We start from the raw sequence: 25,170 nt of genomic DNA, 5'->3' as shown, positions 1-25,170 counted from the left end.
ATGTTTGTCTTAATGTTAAAGTCTTGACATAATTATGAAATCCAAAAATCATTAGAGAGTCAGTTATTGAGGAAACATAATGACTTTTGACAATAATTAAATTGCAACAAAAATAATGTTACCACAGATAAAACCATAGGTTTTAGACAAGGTCATAATCCATATTGCCATGCTAAGGACATGCTACTTGTTTTTGAAAATATACCTGTTTGCATCTAACGCTAGTAGTATGTTTAATTTACTTATCCAAAGGGCAAGTAAACTGTTAGTTGTATCGCATAGACTGACCTGATCTAGTAGTATACACGAAGAAAGTGTTTTTCCTGTGTTCTGTATGATGATGTAATGTGCACACTCCATATATGACCTCACCATGGCACTACACTCGCTGGTACTTTTCTGTACACTTCTCAAGCTTAAACTGTAACAAATAATTTCACTGCTGAAACAGCTACCATATGACTTCATAATACATGTATATGAAACAAACATAAATATTCATAAAGGAAATCAAATGTCTTCAATGTGATTACAGTTACAAACAAGTTTTATTGATACATAACTTTCTGTAATTATAACAACCTGTTGGACGAATACTTCAAAAGCTGAGTAACTTCAGTTTTTCAGAAACAATGTAACACACCTCACGAAATAGTAATTTCTTGTAATCAGAGATTTTTATTGCTAAGAAGGTACTGTGCCTATGTCTGTTGCATGTATTTTGGGAAGAATAGTTAGATATCTTGGCAAAGAGGAATAAAAATCCTGATGTTGTCAATTTTAGGGGAAATTTGCATCATCTGAGTATAAGAGGCCTATAACAGCCCTTCTTATAGAAGAAAAAAAGCCCCGGTCTTGATCACATGTGTAGTTCATGATGTTAACTCACTAAGATAATTACCTTTTTATTACTTAAGTGTTTATTATACTGAAGGACTAATAAACAATGCCACAAAACTGAGATCAAACTGAACATGTCAAGATGGAAAAAAAAATCATGTCTCCAAACTAGTTGTAAGTAAACAGAAATTGAAAATGCATGTACAAAGAATACACTTTTACAGTATATCAACTTACCCCAACTTGAAGCATGTGAAGAATTCATCATAGAATTTATCATTGTCTGGAAACAGATCAGCTGGTATTTTACTGATCAATGGTAGAAGATTGGTAGCTATGACAACAGCATTTCCATGGCAACCAGTCTCTAATACTTTCCGTAATTTTGGCCAGAATGCTTTCTGGACATTAACATGTTTCCAACACTCCTGTAAAAGCATATGAGCCGTGCCACGGGAAAACCAACATAGTGGGTGTGCGACCAGCATGGATCCAGACCAGCCTGCGCATCCACGCAGTCTGGTCAGGCTCCATGCTGTTCCCTTTTAAAGCCTATTGGAATTGGAGAAACTGTTAGCGAACAGCATGGATCCTGACCAGACTGCGCGGATGCGCAGGCTGGTCTGGATCCATGCTGGTCGCACACCCACTATGTTGGTTTTCCCATGGCACGGCTCAATTATTAAGTGCAATTTTGGATGAAACAAAACTATAATCATTAATATAATGTTACCTTACTAATAAATCTTGTTTTTACCTGAAATATATAAGCTTTGTTATACAACCTGTTTGGACATTACTGAAAGTTCAGCAAGATTATACTGTTTCATTTGTTTGCATAAATGATTGTAAAACAAATTATCAGGCATTAGTAAAAACTTGAAATCTGGTGTCTATGAATGAGACAGACTGAACTAAAATGTAAACAATCTTAAACTTTTGATCCAATTTTACCAGTTTTACAGCGACATCTTACACAATGTCTTTGCATTTCAATGCTTATGTAAAAAATCAAAAAAAGTTTTAAGTTTTTAACATTTTCTTAAGAAGGAGCATATATATAGTTCATGTAAGAAATTATGTATATCATTGCTTTCAATGACATTAATTCCAGATAAATGATAAAACAGTCAATGATAGACTGCCAATGTTCTTACACAATAAAGCTCAAAGATTATAAGGATATAAAATAACATTAAAATTCAGTAAACCATAGTTAAAAGCATGAAGTAGATGCATACACACAGATAAATAGACTGTTCTTTTTCACCAAGCAAGGGTAGGTAACAAATTAGACTTACCTGAATACAGTTGATGACAGACAGAGTTGCCTCCCATAGATAAGGAACTATAGCTGCATCATTGTCATCCAGATTGTGTAGAACTAATGGTGAAATCTTGCTGGCATAACTGTTTGCTAGCTCTGGTAACATCTGACATAGTCCAGCTAACATGTAGTACATTGCACCTTTCACCTAAAATATGTAACAATTTCATCACAGGTGTAAAGTTTTTATACTGTTTCGTATCATTTTGCAATTTTGGGTCAAATCTTTCTTTTGGGGAATAGTTATAAGATATAAATAACACAATAGCTGTCTTATGACAGGTCAATGGACAATCTGAAACTTTTCCACATAATACTAGCTTAAGTACAAAAGCATTACCAAAGTTTTCAAAGTTGAAAATAAGGGTCATAGTTTTGTAAACTGTAAGTTAGAGTTATGGAACCTGGCTCACAGTGGTCAATTCATGATGATGAAGACTTAAGAAGTTTGAAAGCATTCAATACTTCAGTTCCTGGGAAATCTTCTAACATTGAAAACTTTAAATATAAAAAAGTGGCATGATTTTGACAGAGCTAGAATTAGGTAGCCAGATTTGCAAGATCATTTCATGAAGCTGAAGACTTATGTGCAGTTAAAAAGCAGCCAGTTAAGTAGTTTGTGAGAATTCTACTTACAATACATGTAAAATTTTAACAAACAAGCGGTGTCGGAGGACAGCAACGCTCGACTATTCAACAGCCTCGTCAATTGAATGAATACAAAAGTCAAAAAGGGGCATCATTTTGTAAAAAAAAAAAAATGGAAAATGTGTGAAGTTTCAATCCTTTCCTATAAGTGGGTATTGAAATACCAGCTTACATACAAAAACTTAACCAAAAACTGCTATTTCGAAAAAGGGGCATAATTTTGAAAAAAAATGCAAAGTAGAGTTATGGGACCTATACAGTGCATGTCAGATAATGACAGTGAACAAGAGTGTGAAGTTTCAATCCATTCCCATTAGTGGATACTGAGATACCAGCTTACATACAAAAACTTAACAAAAAACTGCTAAGTCAGAAAAAGAGGCATAATTTTGAAAAAATGCAAAGTAGAGTTATGGGACCTACACAGTGCATGTCAGATCATGACAAAGAACAAGTGTGTGAAGTTTCAATCCATTCCAATCAGTGGGTACTGAGATACAAGCTTACATACAAAAACTTAACCAAATCGGGACGCCGAGGCATGGGTGAGTCCAATAGCTCTACTATTTTTTGAATAGTCAAGCTAAAACGTCCAAGTTGAAAAGGGGCAAAATTTTGACAAAATGTAAGCTAGAGTTAAATTACATGTCCTTTAGGTCACCTCATGATGCCATAAACATGTAAAAACTCGAAAACATTAAGTGTTGTACATGTATTTATCAAACTGCTTTCATGGAAAAGTTGTGACACAGATGTCAGTGCAGATGATGGCAAAATAATTAAGTTTTTGAAAATTTCAAACAATAAGGAAACAATTCACAACATGCCAGTAAATCTACTCAGTCATTTACAACCAGAATGCATTAAAAATAAGGTGATTATTGAACCATCCTAGAACTGCTTCCTGGGGAAAACCATTTACTTACCCAAGCGTGAAAACATGGATGTGCCCTGGGTACTGACAGACTAATTATTGCTAAGAAATAGCTAATTACCATATTTATTTTACTTTTCCCATGTTTCCAAAATTTGGCACTATCAAGGAGTGTTGTGATCGGTTGTTTGAGAGACTCAATCTCATTGGCTGGAAGTGATGACAGCAGCTTTCTAACAGCCAATAAGGAAGAAGTTAACACCCTGTTATATTTATTTTCCATGTCCTCTGGCTCTGTACTTCTGTAAAATATACCAGCTTCAATGATACACTATGCAAATCGATTATTATGTGGTTTAGTAAATTACTACATCACAATTCAGGGTCAAAAATTGATTTATATTTTCCTAAGAGACTACATAAAATTGACCTTTTTATCATCAATATGTCAAAAGAATTTACGTCTTACATTCTTCACTATATAAATTAAATAGTGAAGAATGTGAGACGTAAATTCTTTTTATATAGTGAAGTAAGACGTAAATTCCTTTATAATAAATTTTCAAAAGATTAATTCAAGTAGCAATTACACATGTATGACATGTACATAAAAGTGAACTGCAGCAGGCACATGCAGTAATTTACATATCAAATCACCTATTTATTTACCATTTACTTATTCCTTATTAATAGGTGATCACTTAAACAGAGAAGTCAAAACTAAAACTTACTTTGGATCACTCAGTGTCTGCTGTGTGTGAGTTATTAGATTTTCTGTTAAATACTGAAAAGCAAAATGTCACATGTCATTTCAAAAGCAGTTCACACAGCAGTAAAAGCTATTAAAAGGAAAATACTTATCAAAGACACATAAACAAGAGGGTCATGATGACCCTGGATAGCTCACCTGAGTAATATGAGTCCCGTGTTTCAAATGGCAAACTGATGCTTAAATATCAAGAATGTAGATCAATAGGTCACATTCATGGTAACTGAAAGTCAGTTTTAAAGTCGGTGTGTAAAACTGTACATGTCATCCAAATTTCAAGGCTGTATCTTAAAAAAAAAAAAAAAGTAGGTCAGTAGGTCAAGGTCACAGTCAAGTGATCCCTAATCACTTGGGGTCATCAGGTAATTATAATTAAACAGTCTAGGAAATATGATCTGATAATTTTTTAAGTATTTTTTCCTACATAACTCATAATTATAACAAGTGACCCCCAGGACGGGGCCTCTTTTCACCCCAGGGGCATAATTTGAACAAATTTGTTAGAGATCCACCAGACAATGCTACATACCAAATATCAAAGGCCCAGGCCTTGAACTTTCAGACAAGAAGATCTTAATATTCTTTCCTATATAAGTCTATGCAAAACTTGGTACCCCTAGGGCAGGGCCTCTTTTCACCCTAGGGACATAATTTGAACAAATTTGGTAGAGAAACACTAGGAAAGGCAATATACTTAATACCAAAAGCCTCGGCCTAGCATTTTCAGGCAAGAAGATTATTAAAGTTTTTTCCCTATATAAGTCTATGTAAAACTTGTGACCCCCGAGCCGGGGTCTCTTTTCACCCCTGGGGCACAATTTGAATAATCTAGATAGAGGACCATAAGATGATGTCACATGCCAAATATCAAGGCTCTAAGCCTTGCGGTTTTGGACAAGAAGATCTTTAAAGTTTTTCCTTTCGGTTGCCATGGCAATCAGAGTTCTGCATGGAATTAAATTTTTTGAACAATTTTGAAAGGGGACCACCCAAGGATCATTCCTGTGAAGTTTGGTGTCATTCTGCCCAGTAGTTTTTAAGAAGATTTTTTAGAAAATGTTAACGGACGGACAACGCACGACACACAACGGACATCGAGCGGTCACAAAAGCTCACCATGAGCCTTTGGCTCAGGTGAGCTAAAAATCACATGAAATATACAAACTTAAAAAGTGCCAAATCATTTCTAGGTTTACAGAACTTCAACATTATCTGATATATAACCTCTTTAGTAAAACTTAATCTTCCATGTACCACTTATCAAATAAATGCATTAAAACCTAGACATGACAATTCTGTACTTACCTCTAAAACACTTTCTTTACAGAACACCAATGCTTCAGTCTGTTTAACTGGAGGAAAAGCATCCTGGAAGGCACCCTGTGCTGAACTTGCCACTGTTGGGTATGTGTCACACTGGCTCAGAACCCAAGCCCCCATCAGATTACGAAGGTATGGAGCAAGATTACGTCTCACACGTGACACTAGTGTGGACATGGCTTGCTGTGCAGCTTCTCTCACCCTGTAATCAATATCCTGAAAAAACAAAATATATATCAGAGCTATAGAGTATAGATACATATAAGCTTTCAGAGAGAACTGGGTATGACCCCATTATTTTGGTTTTAAGTAAGTATTGGCTAAACTGCATAGGGTATTCCAAAACCCTTTACCCCTTGATTTTTACATTAATTGAGTAACTGTGCTCTTTGGTTGGAGCTTTTTAATTTTTCATACTTTCAATACAGACGAAACTGAGAAACAAAGAAACAAATAAAATAAAGGATATTTGATCACTTTGTGTATTCAGTTGAACTATCAGTTTTTCAGTGACCACAGATACTTGCCCATCCTCTTAAAAGTCCTTTATTGACACGATTGCCAAACACACAAATTTCGTCAAAATTTTTACTGCCAATAATGCATTGTACAACTCGATATAAGGAAGTTCAAAATACTTTTCACATCCTGTTCCCCAACCGAGGTCAACTACTCCTATGGAAGTAGTTAGTAATACAGATGTTTGCTTTGTGCATTTTCTTTCTCCCCTGTTCCGATGCCATAGTGTATATAGACATTTTATCACTGATACTTAAAACCAATAAATTTGAATATATTTTCAGTCTGTTTGAAACTACGTAAGAAAACCATTCAATTCTGCAGGACATTTCTGATGATACACATGCATCAGGATAAGAACTGACTATTTTGGTTCTACACAAATTTTTTTATAAGCATAATGACCGATTAAGTGTGACTTTTTAAGGTTTTGATGGTGAAGATGAACCAAGGTTCCCCTTTGGGCCTTATTTCAGGCAAAAGTAGACACCTCCACAAACTCCCCTTTTATCCATAAGCCAGCTAAATGGCTTCCTCACATGAAAGAAGTCTACTCATCTTGCAAGCAGCAATTGACAAATGGGTAAAAAAAAACCAGCAACCTTAACCACTCAGCCATGGTGGGACCCTTTAAATGCTTTATCATTGTATGTCATATAAAATCATAAAAACTGGTTGTATAAAAAAACTTGAATCAGTAATTCTTAAGCATATACATTGTAATAATATTTTTAAGACCTGGACCGACTGCCAAAAAAGTGTTCACTTAGATTATCCGCTTAAAAGTAAAACAACTACCTTCAAACATAATCATGTAAAGGAAAACATCTTACGCAGTCAATAGTTGATATAAAGAGATAGAAATTAGCACAAGAAAAAAATCTGTAAAAAATAATAGGGGTTGTTGAAGTTCTAAAATATTTATGTAAGCTTATAGCTTCGGACTTTCAAGAAATTTTTGGTTTGGGCTAGTGTCTGAAAATCCCAATACTGTAATATTTGATCTACTGACCAAAGCCATCTTGTTGTAAGTTCTAGGCCAGAATGGAAGTACACCTTTCAAGTCTTCTTCACTTTTCTCCTTACATAACTCTCCAAACTCTTGTAAACCCTGAAGAAGGAAAAAGCAAGTATATAGCATCATTATGTTAAAAAACATATGAGCCGTGCCATGAGAAAACCAACATAGTGGGTATGCGACCAGCATGGATCCAGACCAGCCTGCGCATCCGCGCAGTCTGGTCAGGATCCATGCTGTTCGCTAATAGTTTCTCCAATTCCAATAGGCTTTAAAAGCGAACAGCATGGAGCCTGACCAGACTGCGTGGATGCGCAGGCTGGTCTGGATGCTGGTCGCATACCCACTATGTTGGTTTTCCCATGGCACGGCTCAATTATATAAGCATTCTAGAGACAGTCCAAGTGCAATGACACTCAAAAAAGTTACCTTTCTTTATCTTCAGATTCAATTTAACTCCCCTTTCTGATATAATACACAGACACGTTAACCCAAGTAAAATTGGGATGAAATCTTTTAACTATTTTATGGAGAAAGCTAAAAATTGGACCAACATAAGGGAAGGAATGGATATGGAGTCTCTTCAGAAGAAACAAAATTTGCTCACTGAGAAATAGGATAAATTTTGTGTCTTGAAATTGGGTGCAAAATGCTGATTTGAGGAGTGTAGGGTGGGGTTGGGGGGTTAAATCCGGCTTAGAATAATTTCTGGACAGCTACTCTTTAATAACTGTAACATATCTTTCTGGTTATTGTTCTCCATGATTATTTATTATTAAACCAAATCTATACGTGCGGCACCATCTTGACGACTGACTTCAGATAAAGTGCAATAAGGTCAGTCACCCTTCACCCCTGGTTCATGTGGAGAAGCTGTCTGTTGCTTGAGGGGAACAGGTTAATACTGGTAAGGAAGTCGGAACACTTGCTAGCTGACTATCAACTTACACCAGATAAAGTTAAAAAAAACTTTTGAAAAGAAGCAAATCCGACAAAAAAAGAAACACATAAATACCACCTGCATAAGCAGAAAGATTAATATACATTAATTTTATACCTTGATTTTAGTTGTTGCATCCCTTTTGGTAAGTTTTCTTAAAACCAGTCTGAAGTCTGAGTCAAGACTGGTATCCATATCATCGAGGGCACTGCTGGCTGGAACATATTTAGGAGCAGAACCAAACCCAATAAATCCTGTAGAGGCTGTCCCTGCTGACGTAAGTAGCTCAGCAGCATGGCTGCTACTTGATGGCTATGCAAATTATAAAAATATGTCATATTAGAAAAAAAAGAAATGTATCATTTATTTGTAAACTCTCAATCTCTGAAAATATGGCAATTCTTAATGGGAGTGGCTCTAGGTCCAGTAATCAGACATCTGGACGACCCGTACAGAGCTGTGTAGAGGTCCAGTAATCAGTAGAAATACTGAGAACAGTATTTACAAAGAGGACACTATATTTGATCTGTAAAAACGGCCGGAAAGATGGTTTGGAAAGTTTGCACTCGTACGTATTTTTCTAGCTGTTTTACAATACATTGTAAGTGACAGGAAATAGAAGTATTTATACTTCTTTAATCCCAGGAAAATATAATCGCAAATACTATAAAACTTTTTTTGTTGGATTTTAACGTCGCACCGACACATAATAAGTCATATGGCGACTTTCCAGCTTTAATGGTGGAGGAAGAGCTCCAGGTGACCCTCCGTGCATTATTTCTTCATGAGCAGGCACCTGGGTAGAACCACCGACCTTCCGAAAGCCAGCTGGATGGCTTCCTCACATGAAGAATTCAATGCCCCGAGTGAGGCTCGAACCCACATCGATGAGGGGCAAGTGATTTGAAGTCAGTGACCTTAACCACTCGGCCACGGAGGCCCCAATATTATAAATAATAAATAGCTATTTGTACGCCTTAATCGGAAGCTTTTTATCAAATTCTCAGGACTGATGAATTGAAATGACAAACTTAATGGTATTTTTAGTATTTAAGACATGGATTGTGCTCCTGAAATGTTGAATTTGTTTTACTGCTTGAGTAAACAAGAGCTGCCACAGGAGACAGCGCGCTCGACTATTCTGATGCTGGATAGTGAAATTGGGCTCATATAAGGAAGCTGGAGCTGTCCTGGAGTGTTTAATGACTCCAATGGTGGATGAAGATATTGCCATGGACAATAGCATGAGTTTGTGTCAAAAATATGAAGTAATAAGAGAGATAAAGATTGAGTGTATCAAAACACTAAATACATGTGAGTATAATTCTAAGCAGAAAGAGGGCATAATTCATAAAATATTGGTGCAAGAGTTATGCACCTTGTGTCATATGATGTTGGTGACAATGTTGGGCGGTAAAAACCACCCCTGGTTTTAACCAGCGGTTTTAACTGGTTAAAACCGCCCCAGTCAATACTCCCTGAAGTGGTCAATACCAGTCAATACTGGTCGATTGGTCAATACAGGTCAATTAGTCAATACTGACTAGCAAAAAGCCGGTCAATATGAGTACTGACTGGGCCAGCGGTCAATACTGGTTAAAACCGGTCAATACCGGTCAATACTGGTCGATTCAATACTATGGCCACTCTTGGGAGGTCAATACTGGTTTATTCAACACTTTTACATAATGTACATTCACAGATTAGCACAGGCTGTAATAGTAAAATAAATATAATATAAGGCGCAGACGTGGATCAGCTAGTAAATGCATATTCAAAAGGATTATCCTTACTGATAGATAAACACGCTCCTTTACGCACAAAAACTATCGTTCTTCGACCTAGCTGTCCGTGGTTTACAGACGAACTTCATGAGGCTAAACACTTAAAACGCAAGCTTGAGCGGAAGTGGCGTAAATCCAAACTAACAATCGACCATCAACTTTATAGGGACCAATGTGCTACCATGAATAAACTCCTAATTCAGGCCCGAACCGACTACTTCTCTGATAAGGTGAAGTCGTGTGGCACTGACCACAAAAGTTTGGCCAAGATAACCAAAAATCTACTAGGAGACAGCCAAGATGCTTCCCGTCCCTCTAACACATCACCAAAGGAACTTGCGCAGAAGTTTAGTGACTTTTTCATCGAGAAAATTGAGAACATTAGGAATGATATTATTTCGCATAGCCAAACGGATCGTGATTCAGTAGACTTGCATTGTCCAGAACACCAAGAAGTAGCAAACTGTCTTATTGATTTGGCTCCTACAACGATAGAAGAGGTAGAACAAATTATACAAAAATCTCCAAACAAATCCTGCGAACTTGACCCTTTACCAACATGGCTTCTGAAGAAATGTCTAGATGAGCTCTTGCCGCTGATAACAAACATCATAAATACATCAATGGAATTAGGTTATGTACCAAAAGAGTTTAAAAGTGCTAGGATAAGACCCCTGCTTAAGAAACCAGGTCTTGAACCAAACATTCTCAAAAACTACAGGCCTGTATCTAACCTCCCTTTCATTTCAAAAATCTTAGAAAAGGTAGTAGATGCGCGTCTTGAGCGGCACTTGAGTGAAAATGAGCTACATGAGGGACTGCAGTCTGCTTACAGAAAGTTTCATTCAACTGAGTCGGCTTTGATAAAGGTACAGAATGACATCCTCACATCTCTCGATCAAAATTCTGTAACAGTCCTCGTGCTACTCGATCTTTCTGCGGCTTTCGACACGATTGATCACCAAACACTGTTACACCGGCTCGAACATCATTTTGGAGTCACACACAAAGCACTTGCATGGATGTCATCATATCTTAGTGACCGCTATCAAACTGTATGCGTTGATGGTGAGTTGTCGACGCCTACGTTGATGAAATACAGTGTGCCCCAGGGATCAGTGCTTGGTCCAAAGAACTATATCATGTACACTAAACCCGTGGGTGCCATATGCAGACGTCATGGACTTCTTCATCATTTCTACGCTGATGACTCTCAATTATACCTATCTTTTAAGCCGATAGAGGCTGTGGCCAGAAGTGAAGCTTTGCGCCGCATTGAGAGCTGTCTGACTGAAATTGTCTCGTGGATGAATTCCAACATGCTGAAGCTCAATGCTGACAAAACTGAGGTAATGCTATTGACATCAAAGCGTAACTCCAAGTACATTGATGACGTTTCTGTGAAGGTCGGTGATTCTGTGATAAAATCCACGAAATGTGTTAGGAATCTTGGAGCAGTATTTGACAGCGGTATGGATATGGAACAACAAGTCAACTCGGTGTGCCGGGCTGGATATGCACAACTTCGCAGAATAGGTCACATCAGACGGTATCTTACCAGTGATGCCACAAAAACCCTTATAAACAGCCTGGTTACTTCACGGTTAGACTACTGTAATGCCTTGTTAAGTGGTATACCAAACAGCACACTTAACAAGTTGCAACATGTCCAGAACACTGCAGCTCGCGTAATCACTAAGACGCCCGTCGCAATCATATAACACCGGTTCTGAAGGAGCTTCACTGGTTGCCAGTGAAATACAGGGTGCAGTACAAGGTTCTGACCCACACCTTTAAGGCGTTACACAATCAGTCCCCTGCCTATATTAGGGATATGCTAGAAGTGTATAAACCGGTCAGGACCCTAAGATCGCAAGACACGCTGTCACTGGTTATGCCAAAATCTAATACCATGATGTATGGCAATCGCAGCTTTTCGTGCACTGCTCCAAAGCTTTGGAACTCTCTTCCTGTCAAAATCAGGGAAGCTGACACGCTAGCTGCTTTCAAAAGCCTGCTCAAAACCCACTTTTTTGTACAATATTTTGTTAACTGACCGATACATTTATTTTTTTTATCTTGTTTTTTTTAAATTAATACTTGTTTTCATTCATGATTTTTTTTTAATGTGGAATGCATTATCTTTGTATACGTATTTGTTTGTATTTTTGCAATTTATTCTGTTAAAGCACTTTTGAACGTGTACAAGTGCATGAAAAGAGTGCTATATAAATGTGGTATAATAATAATAATAATAATAATAAAGCAATTTGAATAATATAAAATTCTGTTCATTAAAATGTAGAGTGGTCAATAAGTCGATTCAATTTTGGTCATCAATTGGCAATGTGTCCTGGTCAGGCTCCATTTTGGGAAAATATACTTAGACTAAAAATACTAGTTTATTCTATGCTTTTATCTTCTTACAGTACTTAGCCTTTTTTTAAATTAATTAAAGATTTTATTACTTAAATTACACTTATGGACAGTACTGGTCAATTAAAATTTTGGTCCTACACAATATTCCTGATCAGTACATGTAGTGGTCAATACTGGTCAATTGAATACTTTGATTGCATTACTTATTTTTAGAATTAAGTGACAGCTAATAAGTGCCAGAAACATATATATATATATTGAAATTCAATTTTATAATAATATTGTATATTGTAAGACATGGTGTCAATTAGGCAATGTGACAATTGCTATCAAAACACAAACCACTTCAAGGAAGGGTCCAGGTGTTCACAGTAATTTTTCATTAAATTATTCATACCAGTAAAAATAATTAGATTTATCACTTGTGAATCAAACACTTACTGCTACAGTTTATAAAATACTTTTTACAAATTAAACTCAGTTAAATTAGCAGTTTTTTTCACTTATTGTCACATTTTTTGTAGAAAAACAATATATCTTTGTAATCTAATGTAACAGAAAATGTTCAATGACCAGTATCAACCAGTATTACCAATCGACCACTTCTGACCAATTGGGAGTACTTGATTAATTTAGCGTTAACTAAATGAAAAATGCATGGCAACATCTTCATCAGCCTCAAATCTCACACACCTGATGTGGATCACTACTTCAACTTTATCACGTCTAAATCAAATCCATTAACGAAATAACTGAGATATACCTAGTGTAAAGTCCGGATAGGCTATCTAAAAAGGGAGCATAAATTTTAAAAAAAAAACTGATGCCCAGAGTTAATGCACCAAAAATAGCAGAATCATTGTAAAAAGGTGTACCGTGAGAATGAGTGCAACTCATGGGAAATCAAACAAAATTTTTTTTATCATAAGCTTTTTTGGGGTCCCACTACCACATAGAATGTATGCCTACGCTGGTCTAGTCACAAGTATCCAAATATAAATAGTACTATCCTTTTTTCCCTTTCAAGTGCCATTTTCTTGACAGCAACGTGCGTACTTTACCCTACTGCATTTCGAAGTATCACTTTGCATTAAATTGCAATCGGCATGTTCTATGCACATGCTAGGTAAAAATACGGCATACAGAATTTAATGTCTCGAAAAGAGAAAATTAAATACGCGAAAAGTATAAATTTCACGGGTTGTATTTAACTAACTGTAGTTTTCTTATATAAAAGTTAACAAACTTCCAGATTTCTTTTTTGTTTTTCTAATTAGCGATCAGTTCTTTATGGGAATATAAGTCTCTGAAAATCTGAAATGCAAGAAAGAAGGTCAAAAAACCGTTATTACGTAAGTGGATTTTATATGAAATAAAGAACACTTGATTTAGTAGGTGTTCAGCCTTAAAAGGTGGAACAGCTATTTTAAGTTTGAATCGAAGTCCATTTAGTAATAACTGAGATAGAGTGAAAGTGCATCAAAACTTTAACCTGAAATTCTAAGTAAGAAGGGGGGATAATTCATGAGATATTGATGTAAATGTTACGGCCCTTGTGTCATATGATGTGCGTGATGATGCTGAACAACTATTTTAAGTTTGAATCAGATCAATTTAGTAATAACTGAGATGTAGTGAAAGTGTATCAAAACTTTAATCTGAAATTATAAGTAAAAGGGCGATAATTCATTAAATATTTGTACCAGAGTTATGGACCTTGTGTCTAATGATGTGGAACAAGTACTTTCAGTATGAATCAAACCCATTTAGTAATAAAGTAAAAAGAGGGTGGAGGGGGGGGGGATACTACTGGTGTGAAGTTATGGCCCTATATGCCATATGAATGTGGGAGTGACTGAGAGAATAGCCTATTATAAGCTATGAACAAATCCCTCAAGAAATTTACACAGAAAAAGAGAAAAGTGCATACAAGCTTTAAACCCAAGATGTGGATGCAAAGGACGCCAACACTGGGTCGAGTTGGACAGCTCTCCATACTTTGTATAGTTGAGCTAATAAATAACTGTGACTACTGGAAATCCCTGTCAAACTTTGCTATTCACTATGCCTCAAACCCAAGTGAGAGCTTATTGTAATAATAAGGAAGTAGCTCTCCTGTACAAATACTGAAATAGCCTGCAGGTGGCTATTGTACGGCAGTTTTGTAATACACTGTACTGAAGACATGTAACTGATATATTTTCAACTGATTTCTCTGTCACCCCAGAAGAAATTATCTTGAAATAGTTTATTGATTTTGTGAAATGAAAGTAATGATGGAAGAGTGAAGTGATCAAATCATTATAATATATAATGCTTACAGTCAACAACTTTAATTACCCATCTGCCAATCTTCAATAGTGACATGTAATCACATTTGGTCATCTTATTACAAATAAAATGTCAGGCCTGGAAATGCAAACATGCAAAACTGATGTGTGAGAAATGTCAAGTATGAAACTAAATTAAAGGAATAGGTATTCTTTTCAATAAATATATCAGGTTCCTATGAAAACTTAGATACTACAGGTCCGAAACTCAGTATCCTCTAATTCAAGGACATGCTTTTTATTTCGAGATAACCGAAATTCGAGTTATGAGGAGGGACATATATGGACGAAATAAGTACACATTACGAAAAGATTTAATAAAACAAGAGGACCATGATGGTCCTGAATCGCTCACCTCTTCCCACATGACCCAGTTTTTGAGTATGACGTTGTTTTTTCTATTATTTGACGTATAAGAGACCTAGTTTTTGAGCTCATGTGACCCAGTTTTGAACCTGAACTAGATATTATCAAGATAAATCTTCTGACCAATTTTCATGAAGATCCACTGAAACATATGTCTCAATAGACGTCACAAGGTTTTTCCTATTAGTTGACCTATTGACCTAGTTTCGAAGGTATGGACCCTGTTTTTGAACTTTAACTATATATCATCAAGTGAAAAAAAACCCCCCCAATTACTCACTAATTTTCAAGAAGATCTCCATGAAAAAAATGGCCTCTATGGAGGTCCACACAGGTTTTTCTTTTTTTATAAACTACTGGCCTAGTTTTTGACTCGCACGTGACCCATTTTGGAAACCGACCTAGATATCATCAAGGGGAACCATTCAGATCAAATTTCATGAAGATCCATTGAAAAATATGGCCTCTAGAGAGGTCAAAAGATTTTAATAATTTTAGACCTACTGACCTAGTTTTGACAGCATTGACCCAGTTTAAAACTTGACCTAGATATCATCAGATGAACATTCAGACCAACTTTCATACAGATCCCATGAAAAGTATGGCCTCTAGAGAGGTCACAATGTTTTTTTATTATTTGACCTACTGACCTAGTTTTTAAGGCACGTGACCCAGTTTCAAACTTGACCTAGATATCATCAAGGTTAACATTCTGACCAATTTTCATGAAGATCCATTCAAGGGTATGGCCTCTAGAGAGGTAACAAGGTTTTTCTATTTCAAGACCTACTGACCTAGTTTTTGATCGCAGTTGACCCAGTTCAAACTTGACCTATATATCATCAAGAAAACATTCAGACCAACTTTCATACAGATCCCATGAAAAATATGGGCCCCTAGAGAGGTCACAATGTTTTTTTTATTATTGACCTACTGACCTACTTTTTGATGGCACGTGACCCACTTGCAATCTGACCTAGATATCATCAAGGTGAACATTCTGACCAATTTTCATGAAGATCTCATGAAATATATGGCCTCTAAAGAGGTCACAAAGTTTTTCTATTTTTAGACCTACTGACCTAGTTTTTGACTGCACGTGACCCAGTTTCGAACTTGACCTAGATATCATCAAGATGAACATTCAGACAAACTTTCATACAGATCCCATGAAAAATATGGCCTTTAGAGCGGTCACAAGGTTTTTCTATTATTTGACCTATTGACCTAGTCTTTGATGGCATGTGACCCACTTTCGAACTTGACCTAGATATCATCAAAATGAACATTCAGACCAACTTTCATACAGATCCCATGAAAAATATGGCCTCTAGAGAGGTCACAAAGTTTTTCTATTATTTGACCTACTGACCTTGATTTTGATGGCACGTGACCCACTTGCGAACTTGACCTAGATATCATCAAGGTGAACATTCTGACCAATTTTCATGAAGATTTCATGAAATATATGGCCTCTAAAGAGGTCACAAAGTTTTTCTATTTTTAGACCTACTGACCTAGTTTTTGACCGCACATGACCCTGTTTCGAACTTGACCTAGATATCATCAAGATGAACATTCAGACCGACTTTCATACAGATCCCATGAAAAATATGGCCTCTAGAGAGGTCACAAGGTTTTTCTATTATTTGACCTACTGACCTAGTTTTTGAAGGCACGTGACCCAGATACGAACTTGACCTAGATATCATCAAGGTGAACATTCTGACCAATTTTCATGAAGATCTTGTGAAATATATGGCCTCTAGAGAGGTCACAAGGTTTTTCTATTTTTAGACCTACTGACCTAGTTTTTGACGGCATGTGACCCAGTTTCGAACTTGACCTAGATATTATCAAGGTGAACATTCTGACCAATTTTCATGAAGCTCTTGTGAAATATATGGCCTCTAGAGAGGTCACAAGGTTTTTCTATTTTTAGACCTTCTGACCTAGTTTTTGAAGGCACATGACCCAGTTTCGAACTTGACCTAGATATCATCAAGATGAACATTCTGACCAACTTTTATAAAGATCCCACAAAAAATGTGACCTCTAGAGTGGTCACAAGCAAAAGTTTACGGACGGACGGACGAACGCACGCACGGACAACGGACGACGGACGCTGCGTGATCACAAAAGCTCACCTTGTCACTATGTGACAGGTGAGCTAAAAACTGTTTCTTTGATGCCGTGTATATGCTGTCGGCACTTTACGCATACACGATTCAGTACAGTTTGTGTTTATCACAGTTTTCAGTTTTTCAAAGAATAAAGATGATACTAACCTCAAATGTTTTTGAGGCAAGCTTCCTTTTTGTACCACGTTTCTCTCAGAGTACACTGTACTGACATTCGATCTCTCATCTTGAACAAATGATGCTCCCCACCCCCCCACAAGAGGTTAATTAATCCTTATTAAAAAAAGATCCCAACTGTTCAAACTAATTAACTCATTTGTTAAATTAAAAGCAATTTTCATAACATCTCAAAAACAAATGACTGCTGATTAAAGAAATTTAATGTTTACATCAAATAATTATCATTATGGCAAGTGCAAACAAGTATGACATCATCTCACTTTGATAATCGCTGCACCTTTGATATGTCGGCATCGCGGCTTTATGGTTAGGCAATAAACACGGACATTTGTTAAAAACCAACCACATTCACAATGACATGTGTGAAATTCTAGATATCGCATATTTTTCTCACTTCGACTAACCGAGTTCACAATGCACTTGAATTTTATTGACGGGTCTGAAAATCTCTTTCGACATATATCCGAAGTCTCGGTAAGTAAAATTTTGACGTAACCGAAGTTGAATTACATATATAAAGAAGGAAATTTGACGGGACTTGAAAATTTCTTCGACTTATGCGGAATTTCGAGGTAAGCAAGTTTGAGATACTGAGTTTCGATTGTATCTATGATGACATTTTAAAATGTCAGATGAGAAATATACTTGGACCCCTTTATAACGCTGCCGTTGTGGTACAAGGTTCCAGACCAGTGGACCTAGCGGGGTTAAATTGATAACGCGGGTTGGCCGTATATGCAATACCCCACCCACCTGTAATGCATCAGATGTATTTTGAACGCTGCTTCATGTTGTATGAGAAACTCTATGCGTATAAAAAGGGACATTTATTTACAGTATATGCTACTGGAGAATATGAAAAAATATTATAACACTGTGTCAATTTAAACTTCCCATTTTGTCGTGATTCTAAATGAAATTCTGAAACCCGGAAATAAACATGTAAACTGTGTGAAAAGTGGCAGTCGTGAAAACTACAAGAGCGTGGGATTTAAAACACATGGATTATAAATAAAAATGTAAGAAAGAGAAAAAAACGCGGAGAGTTTTAAAAATTGTTAAAACGAAAATCATCAAAAATGAATTCCAGACGTTTCACCCCCAAGACTTTTCCTCCCCTAGACATTTCACCCCAAGACATTTCCTCCCAAGACTTTTCACCCCCAATTTTACAAACCCTAGACTTTTCACCCTCAATTTTCAATATAAACTGAAAATATCATGAAATATTTTGTCATTTGATATTTAAAATCATTTTATTATATTTTGTTGGGGTTGTTAGGGCATTTATGAAGATAATTTATTACTTTACTGGCATGCGAGTAGTCCCCGGACACCCGCCCGCAACGCTCTATTTTCACGATTCGTCTACTTATTTTTGTGCCTAATCATACAGATGCTTGTTTTGGAGAAGTTTATCAAGTTCATTTTTTCACAGGTAATCATTTGAGTATAATTATCATGGAAATCCTACCCGAAGGTTCACTGGCGGGGCTTCCGTTTTAATGCGCATGCGCAAGAGAGGTCCCTCTGGAGGGTTTAAAATTAAGGCTACATGTCTTTACTTCACGACTAGCAGACTATACATACACTTTCAACAAGAAAAGTTATTTTCTTTGTGACAACAATACTAATTTGCCAAAATATTAAGAGGTGTTATAGCGCTACATTTTCTTGCATACCAGACGGGGATTTCCGGTATTTTTTATCAACACGTTTTGATTGACAGAAATAGTCAATATTTTAAACTCTTCATAGTTGTTGTGATTTAATCAACACCTTTTGATTGACAGGAATAAGTGTTAAAATATAAATGGATTAACTGGCTAACCTGTAGTATATTAAACTTTAATTAATCCAATCTGACTAAAGTACTTGATCTTCTAAACAAAGATCTGAGAACGACCCATTCACATTCGTCTTCTGTATATTTTGGATTTCCATTATTGCTATTTTTATGTTATCCAATCAGGCGACTTGTTCGATTGTCAAAGAGTAAGAAAAATATGCAGTTATTCCAGGACTCGAACCTGGGACCCCTCGCTTACAATGCAAGTGGCCTACCGACTGAGCTAACCGGCTATCTGATACATTATGACATAAGAATTGTAAATATCAAAAGTCAATGCTAGAGGTAGATTTGCAAGATGTTGTAAGCTAGGCTCTGATTGGCTGGTGAAAGGGCCGTCAGAACGAGGCAATGAATAGGTCGTTTTCAGATCCTCTGCGCAGCGTAATAGGAGATGTACTTTAGTCAGATTGTAATTAATCTTAACCTTGACTGATCTTATGGAAATCAAAAAACAAACAAAATCATACTCATCACTCAAAAATGATGTTGCTTCAAAAATGAAACTTTCAGTATCTAGTCTTTAAAGAAGTTTATTTGCAAAATAAATGAATTTTGACATATTCAGTAATTCCTTCCTATTTTCCGTGGACATCAGATTATCAGATTTACAGAGTGGGCCATCTACAGTAACATTGGTTTTAAACATTTTCTTCGTAATTTTTTATACAACGGACATACAAGAAGAAAGTGATATTCATTTTCTAAAGAACTAAGATTACAAAATCTACATTTTATATCATTTTGATCCATGTTGTTATATCTGTTGTGTAACTGGATTACATACATACCAAGGGACACAACAACGCTGTATCAGCAACACTATTAGGACATTGAGTTATTGTTACTGTGTTATATAATAGGCATGTTTCATTGTCAAGTATTCAGTATTGTAGTTGCACTTGTATCATGTAGATTAAAATGTATTAACCTTATGAGTGTTATTCATATTGGGTCTCAAACCCTAGCTTGGTTTATCCTGACAAGTAAATGACATAACAATATCTACCTCTTACTATTTCAAAATTATGTTTAAAAATGATAATCTAAATCTGCTAAGCGCAATTCGAATTTTTTTATGCCCCAACTTTTGTGTGGGGGGGGGGGGGGCATATAGATTTGCTCTTGTCCGTCCGTCCTTCCGAAAAAGTTGTGTCGCGCCTAGCTCCAAAAGTATTTGACGTAGAGTCACAAAACTTTACAGGAATGTTGGTCAGCATGTGTTGTTGTGCACCTGCGGTTTCGCGTCCGGATTCATTCAGTCATGTAGGAGTTATGGCCCCTGACTTTGTAAAAATTGGTCATTTTAGTGTTGTGTCACACGTAGCTCCAAAAGTATTTGATACAGAGTCACAAAACTTTACAGGAATGTTGATCAGCATGTGTAGTTGTGCACCTGGGGTTTCACGTCCGGATTCATTAAGTCTTGTAGGAGTTATGGCTCCTGACTTAGTAAAAAATTGGTCATTTTAATGTTGTGTCGCGCCTAGCTCCAAAAGTATTTGATGTAGAGTCACCAAAGTTTACAGGAATGTTGGTCAGCATGTGCAGTTGTGTACCTGGGGTTTCGCGTCCAGATTCATTCAGTCTTGTATGAGTTATGTTCCCTGACCTAGGAAAAAAATTATGTCCTTTGTCATGTAGTGGGGGCATCTGTGTCCCATGGACACATTTCTAGTTTCTTCAATTATATCTAAGTAATTTTTAAGATTAAGGAATGTTTAAATCTACTATAAGAGTAATCGTTGAGAATTGTTAAAGTTAGCATATCAAGTTTGATAATAATTGTCCAATATTCTCTGTAGATAAAGAATTACTGTTACTGTCTTGACTTATCCATATATCCGACAATCCCAGGTTTTATAACAGCATTTTTATTTGAAACGCCCAGTTTGAATTATTATATGTACAATAATGTTATTGTTTGCATCGTTACGCAGCATATGATAAATTCTTTTTTGTAGTGAGTTTTCATTTGAATTCAGTAAACGGAACCAGCAGCTTACCATATTTATTTTTTTTTCTTATTCTATTATACTTAGTATGCATGCTTGTAAAATTAATTCCATTTCCCTCATTTTTGTCTTTCACAAAATATATTTCTTGCTTTCTTGAAATTATTTTTTGCTATATGTAACAAGATTCATCAAACCATTTTGACTTATTAGATAATCGAAAATCTGTTATTATTTCAATTTATTGATATAACTTGAACATGTACAGTTTATCATTTTAAGGACAAATATACTAAAACATGCAAGAGAATGCTGCCAATTAATTAACGGTTGATAGACTTAATCTATCTTGCGTCACTTGCCAATAAAGGATAACAAAAACTAACAATTAAGTTGTCAACAACAAACGATGTGCGCTATAAACAATTTTAATACAACATTTTTTTCCACAATAGATTTATTGCTTATTTCCTACGCAAAATCAGCATAATATTTGGACAAAATTAATTAAATTCCGAAAATCCCCAAAGTTTGTTTTAATCATCCAAATCATTAATCTTCTAACACTTGATTGACTTATAAAATTTATTTTTCTCACAATATAACAAACAAGAAAAATTGGTCATTTTTTTATTCAATCTTATTTTTTACCATTGATAATTTATTGTACAAAATTTGCATATACTTAGATATTTCTATACTATGATGTAAATTATTTGATAGCGGCTTTTAGCAATGTATTTTTTTTTTGTCACAACACTGTTAATTGATAGCAAACTTTCAAACGTTGAACAACAAGGTTAATTTTAACATCAATAAAATATAAAAGTACCTTTAATCTGTTAATCATCAAAGTCACATTTTCAATCATTGAACAAACAAATGGATTAAAAGATAACCGTGTAAATAACTTATGTTTAAAGTTTATGGTCATCTCTACTAACAAACATCATAAAATATTTTTTTAATGTTTTAACCTAATTATAATACATATGGAATTATTAATAACTATACAACCCCCTCCCCCCAAAAAACATTATAATAATATTTAATAATAAAAGCAAATAGGGGGTGAAATAGCCAAAAATATTCAGCTCAGAGATGTTCATATGCTGTTATGGATCTCTGCGCTGAAACGAATCCCGTACTAAAACCTAACCAGGAATCGTGCCAGAAGTCTGTCACGCTATAATTTCATCAAATGAAATGCAATGAACTCACCTTTTGTTTTAAAATGTTTATAATTAGTTTTTCTTTTGATTTGGTATAAAATAATCCATGCAACATAATTTGAACACAAGTTATACACACAAGTTTCAAATTGGTACCCCTGTCTGCAATATTGTGTCCGCCATTGCAGTTGTCACCTGATCTTGGTACTCTTCATTTGAAAACCAATATTCGGTATAGAATTGTTATTTATTGACATTTTCTGAGAACTTAAACTTTCTAGGATATGTTTTAATGAATTTTTATCGAAATTGGTTATGTTTATGATTAAAATAAATGCATTAATAAGTGAAATTTTGAACTTGATTTTCAAAAATAACCACGTGCTCTGAACTGTTGCATGACGTCATCTGTTTCTCACGAGAGAAGTGTGAGAGATATTGCGGTTTGATACTGGTTAGTTAACCAAATGGGGTTTTGCCATAACTTAATGGACGCGACCATCAGAGAATAAAAATAGCGTCAGTTAAGTTATGGTAGCCAGAACTAGGGGTGAAAAGTCTTCATATGCTATAAAACACCAGACTTTTCACCCCCAATTTGGGAGTGAAAAGTCTTGGGAGGAAAAGTCTTGGGAGGAACAGTCTTGGGGGTGAAATGTCTGACACCCATGAAAAATTATGGATAAATAAACAATCTCAATATGGCAATTCTGTGCATCAAATCTTCGTAAGTTCCAATGTATGAATTATGGGATGATCATAAATAGCCATCTGCGGGGTATTTCATTATTTGTAGCAAGACTACCACTTCCTTGTAATAAATTATGGCAACTTTAGGAAGTTGATTATCGTCCGAAAATTATACTCATCCGAAATACCTGTGTAACCTTCTTGTCTCAAATTTAATAACGAAACAAACAAAGTGCAAACTTACCCTCAGATTCCCTTTCGTTCTTTGTGACTGCTTTTTACTGCTATGTCCAGGCATGATGATTGATAGAATGTGCTAAAATGACTAAATTTCTGTTTCACGTTACGTTACGTTTCGCAACTTTCCTCCATTTTTGGAAATTGAAGAGCTAACTCGAACCCAACTATTGAAAATAAGCGCAAGTAGATTTCTGACCCACCTACCCACCTATCTATCTATACTACCAAGCATGGACTCTGCAACCAGTCCATTTACAATTTTGTAAAACAATAATAGCCTGGCATCTGATCTTCTATCTTCAAGTGAAAGATACCTCAGTTTATTTACCATTTGGGAGACACTGCTAGCTGTATGTGGAGTAATTGTTTGGAATCCATTGCGCGACTCTGTGCTGAACCATTTCAGTTTTATGGATGTTTTGTTTGGTATATGGACTCCAAACAGAGCTGGAGTATTCAAGTTGGGGTCTGACTAGAGTTTTATAAGCAAACTCTTTTACTTTTGGGTTTAGTGGGGATGTTCCTTTTCAGGAAGTTAAGAATTTGACTGGATTTGGAGGTGACCTGATGGTTATAACACACTAAATAGTTGTTGTTCTTTATCCTATATAAAACTTACCTATTTCTAATAGCTGCAGCACCCATCATGACCCATTTTAAATGTCGGTTACCTATATTTTCTTGAAAAATATTGGAAGTGCTCAATAAAAATCAAAAGAAAAGTGGGGGTCATGTTTGATGCAAGAAAAATAATTTCAGTCAAACGCACAAACTGCAAAATCAGCTAAAAACGAGACCCCAAATTATCCTGGCGGTGTATAATCTAAGTTTCCATGAAAAATTTTGTCATGTTGTAATTCCATTATGAAAATGCTACCTACATGTCATGTGATTTTAGCAACAACAAAAAATGCAAAGAAAATAAGAAAATAGCTCTACACAGCAAAAAAAAAACTGAGGACTATTGTATTCGCTATTATGCGACTACCATTTTTTTCGCGCCATTTTTCTATTTAGTGTCTGTATGCCTGATTAACATGTTTGTTCCAGTTAAGGTCTGAGGAGGTAGTGACTCCAAGATATTTTGCATCACTAAATAACTGTTTAAAGGATTTGGCCATGGTGTGAGTATTTTGACCTATATGCATTTCTAGTTTTTAGGATTAACTTCCATTTGTTGTTACAAAAATAACTTATATTATAATTCTTTATAATTGGCCAACAACATTCCATATGAAACTGCAAGTGCTAGTGTAAAGAAATTTGCTATGACTGGCATATATTGTGACATTCTGGCACACTTGTCTATATTTACGGATGTTATGAATTAAATTATACTTGAAATGACTACTGATTAGCATATTTTTCATACAATTATTCCGATTCATTGCAAAACAAGATAGATAATACATACTTATTTAATGAAAGTAACTTTAGGAAACATATATATAGGCAATTGCAGTTTGCATAAGAGCTATCTTATATTTTATCGTATAAGTACTTTAAAACAGAAACGCTTTGTGTAGAAAATACTTCACATTCAAAAGCAAAATATACATTAATATGCGAAAAAAGCAGGTGTTAAATAGATAATAACATTCGCCTATAATCTATACCAGCAGAAATAATACATAGGAACACGAGGAGGATTTACAATTAAAGCCACTACATGACTGAACAGGATTTTTAAATTGGATGAAGTATACAGGTACAGGACCTATGATCACCTGGGAGAGAGTTCCGTAACACAGACAGGAACGGCATATCGGTAGGATTGCATACCATATAAGCTGTAGTGTTAACTTTTGGTACCTGTAAAATATTTGAAT

The 25,170-nt window shown here is 35.7% G+C and overlaps 1 protein-coding gene across 1 annotated transcript in view; it reads right to left on the bottom strand.

Moving 5' to 3' along the window:
- The window catches only part of LOC123552614 (E3 ubiquitin-protein ligase listerin-like), a 53,169-nt gene extending 29,672 nt beyond the window's left edge, over window positions 1-23,497 (bottom strand). The window contains exons 1-9 of the mRNA XM_053540180.1: window positions 23,346-23,497; window positions 8,373-8,567; window positions 7,310-7,408; window positions 5,764-5,994; window positions 4,421-4,473; window positions 3,811-3,991; window positions 2,142-2,315; window positions 1,078-1,268; window positions 289-421 (exon numbers count right to left, since the gene is read on the bottom strand). Of these exons, the coding sequence (XP_053396155.1) occupies window positions 289-421; window positions 1,078-1,268; window positions 2,142-2,315; window positions 3,811-3,991; window positions 4,421-4,473; window positions 5,764-5,994; window positions 7,310-7,408; window positions 8,373-8,567; window positions 23,346-23,399 (1,311 nt within the window). The 5' untranslated portion in view covers window positions 23,400-23,497. The remainder of the gene's footprint in view (window positions 1-288; window positions 422-1,077; window positions 1,269-2,141; window positions 2,316-3,810; window positions 3,992-4,420; window positions 4,474-5,763; window positions 5,995-7,309; window positions 7,409-8,372; window positions 8,568-23,345) is intronic.
- Between the last annotated feature and the right edge of the window lie 1,673 nt (window positions 23,498-25,170).

This window comes from Mercenaria mercenaria, chromosome 4, assembly GCF_021730395.1.
Source record: "Mercenaria mercenaria strain notata chromosome 4, MADL_Memer_1, whole genome shotgun sequence".
NCBI classification, from domain to species: Eukaryota; Metazoa; Mollusca; class Bivalvia; order Venerida; family Veneridae; genus Mercenaria; species Mercenaria mercenaria.
The sequence above is the reverse complement of the archived record's forward strand: the minus strand, read 5'-3'. Positions and strand labels throughout refer to the sequence as shown.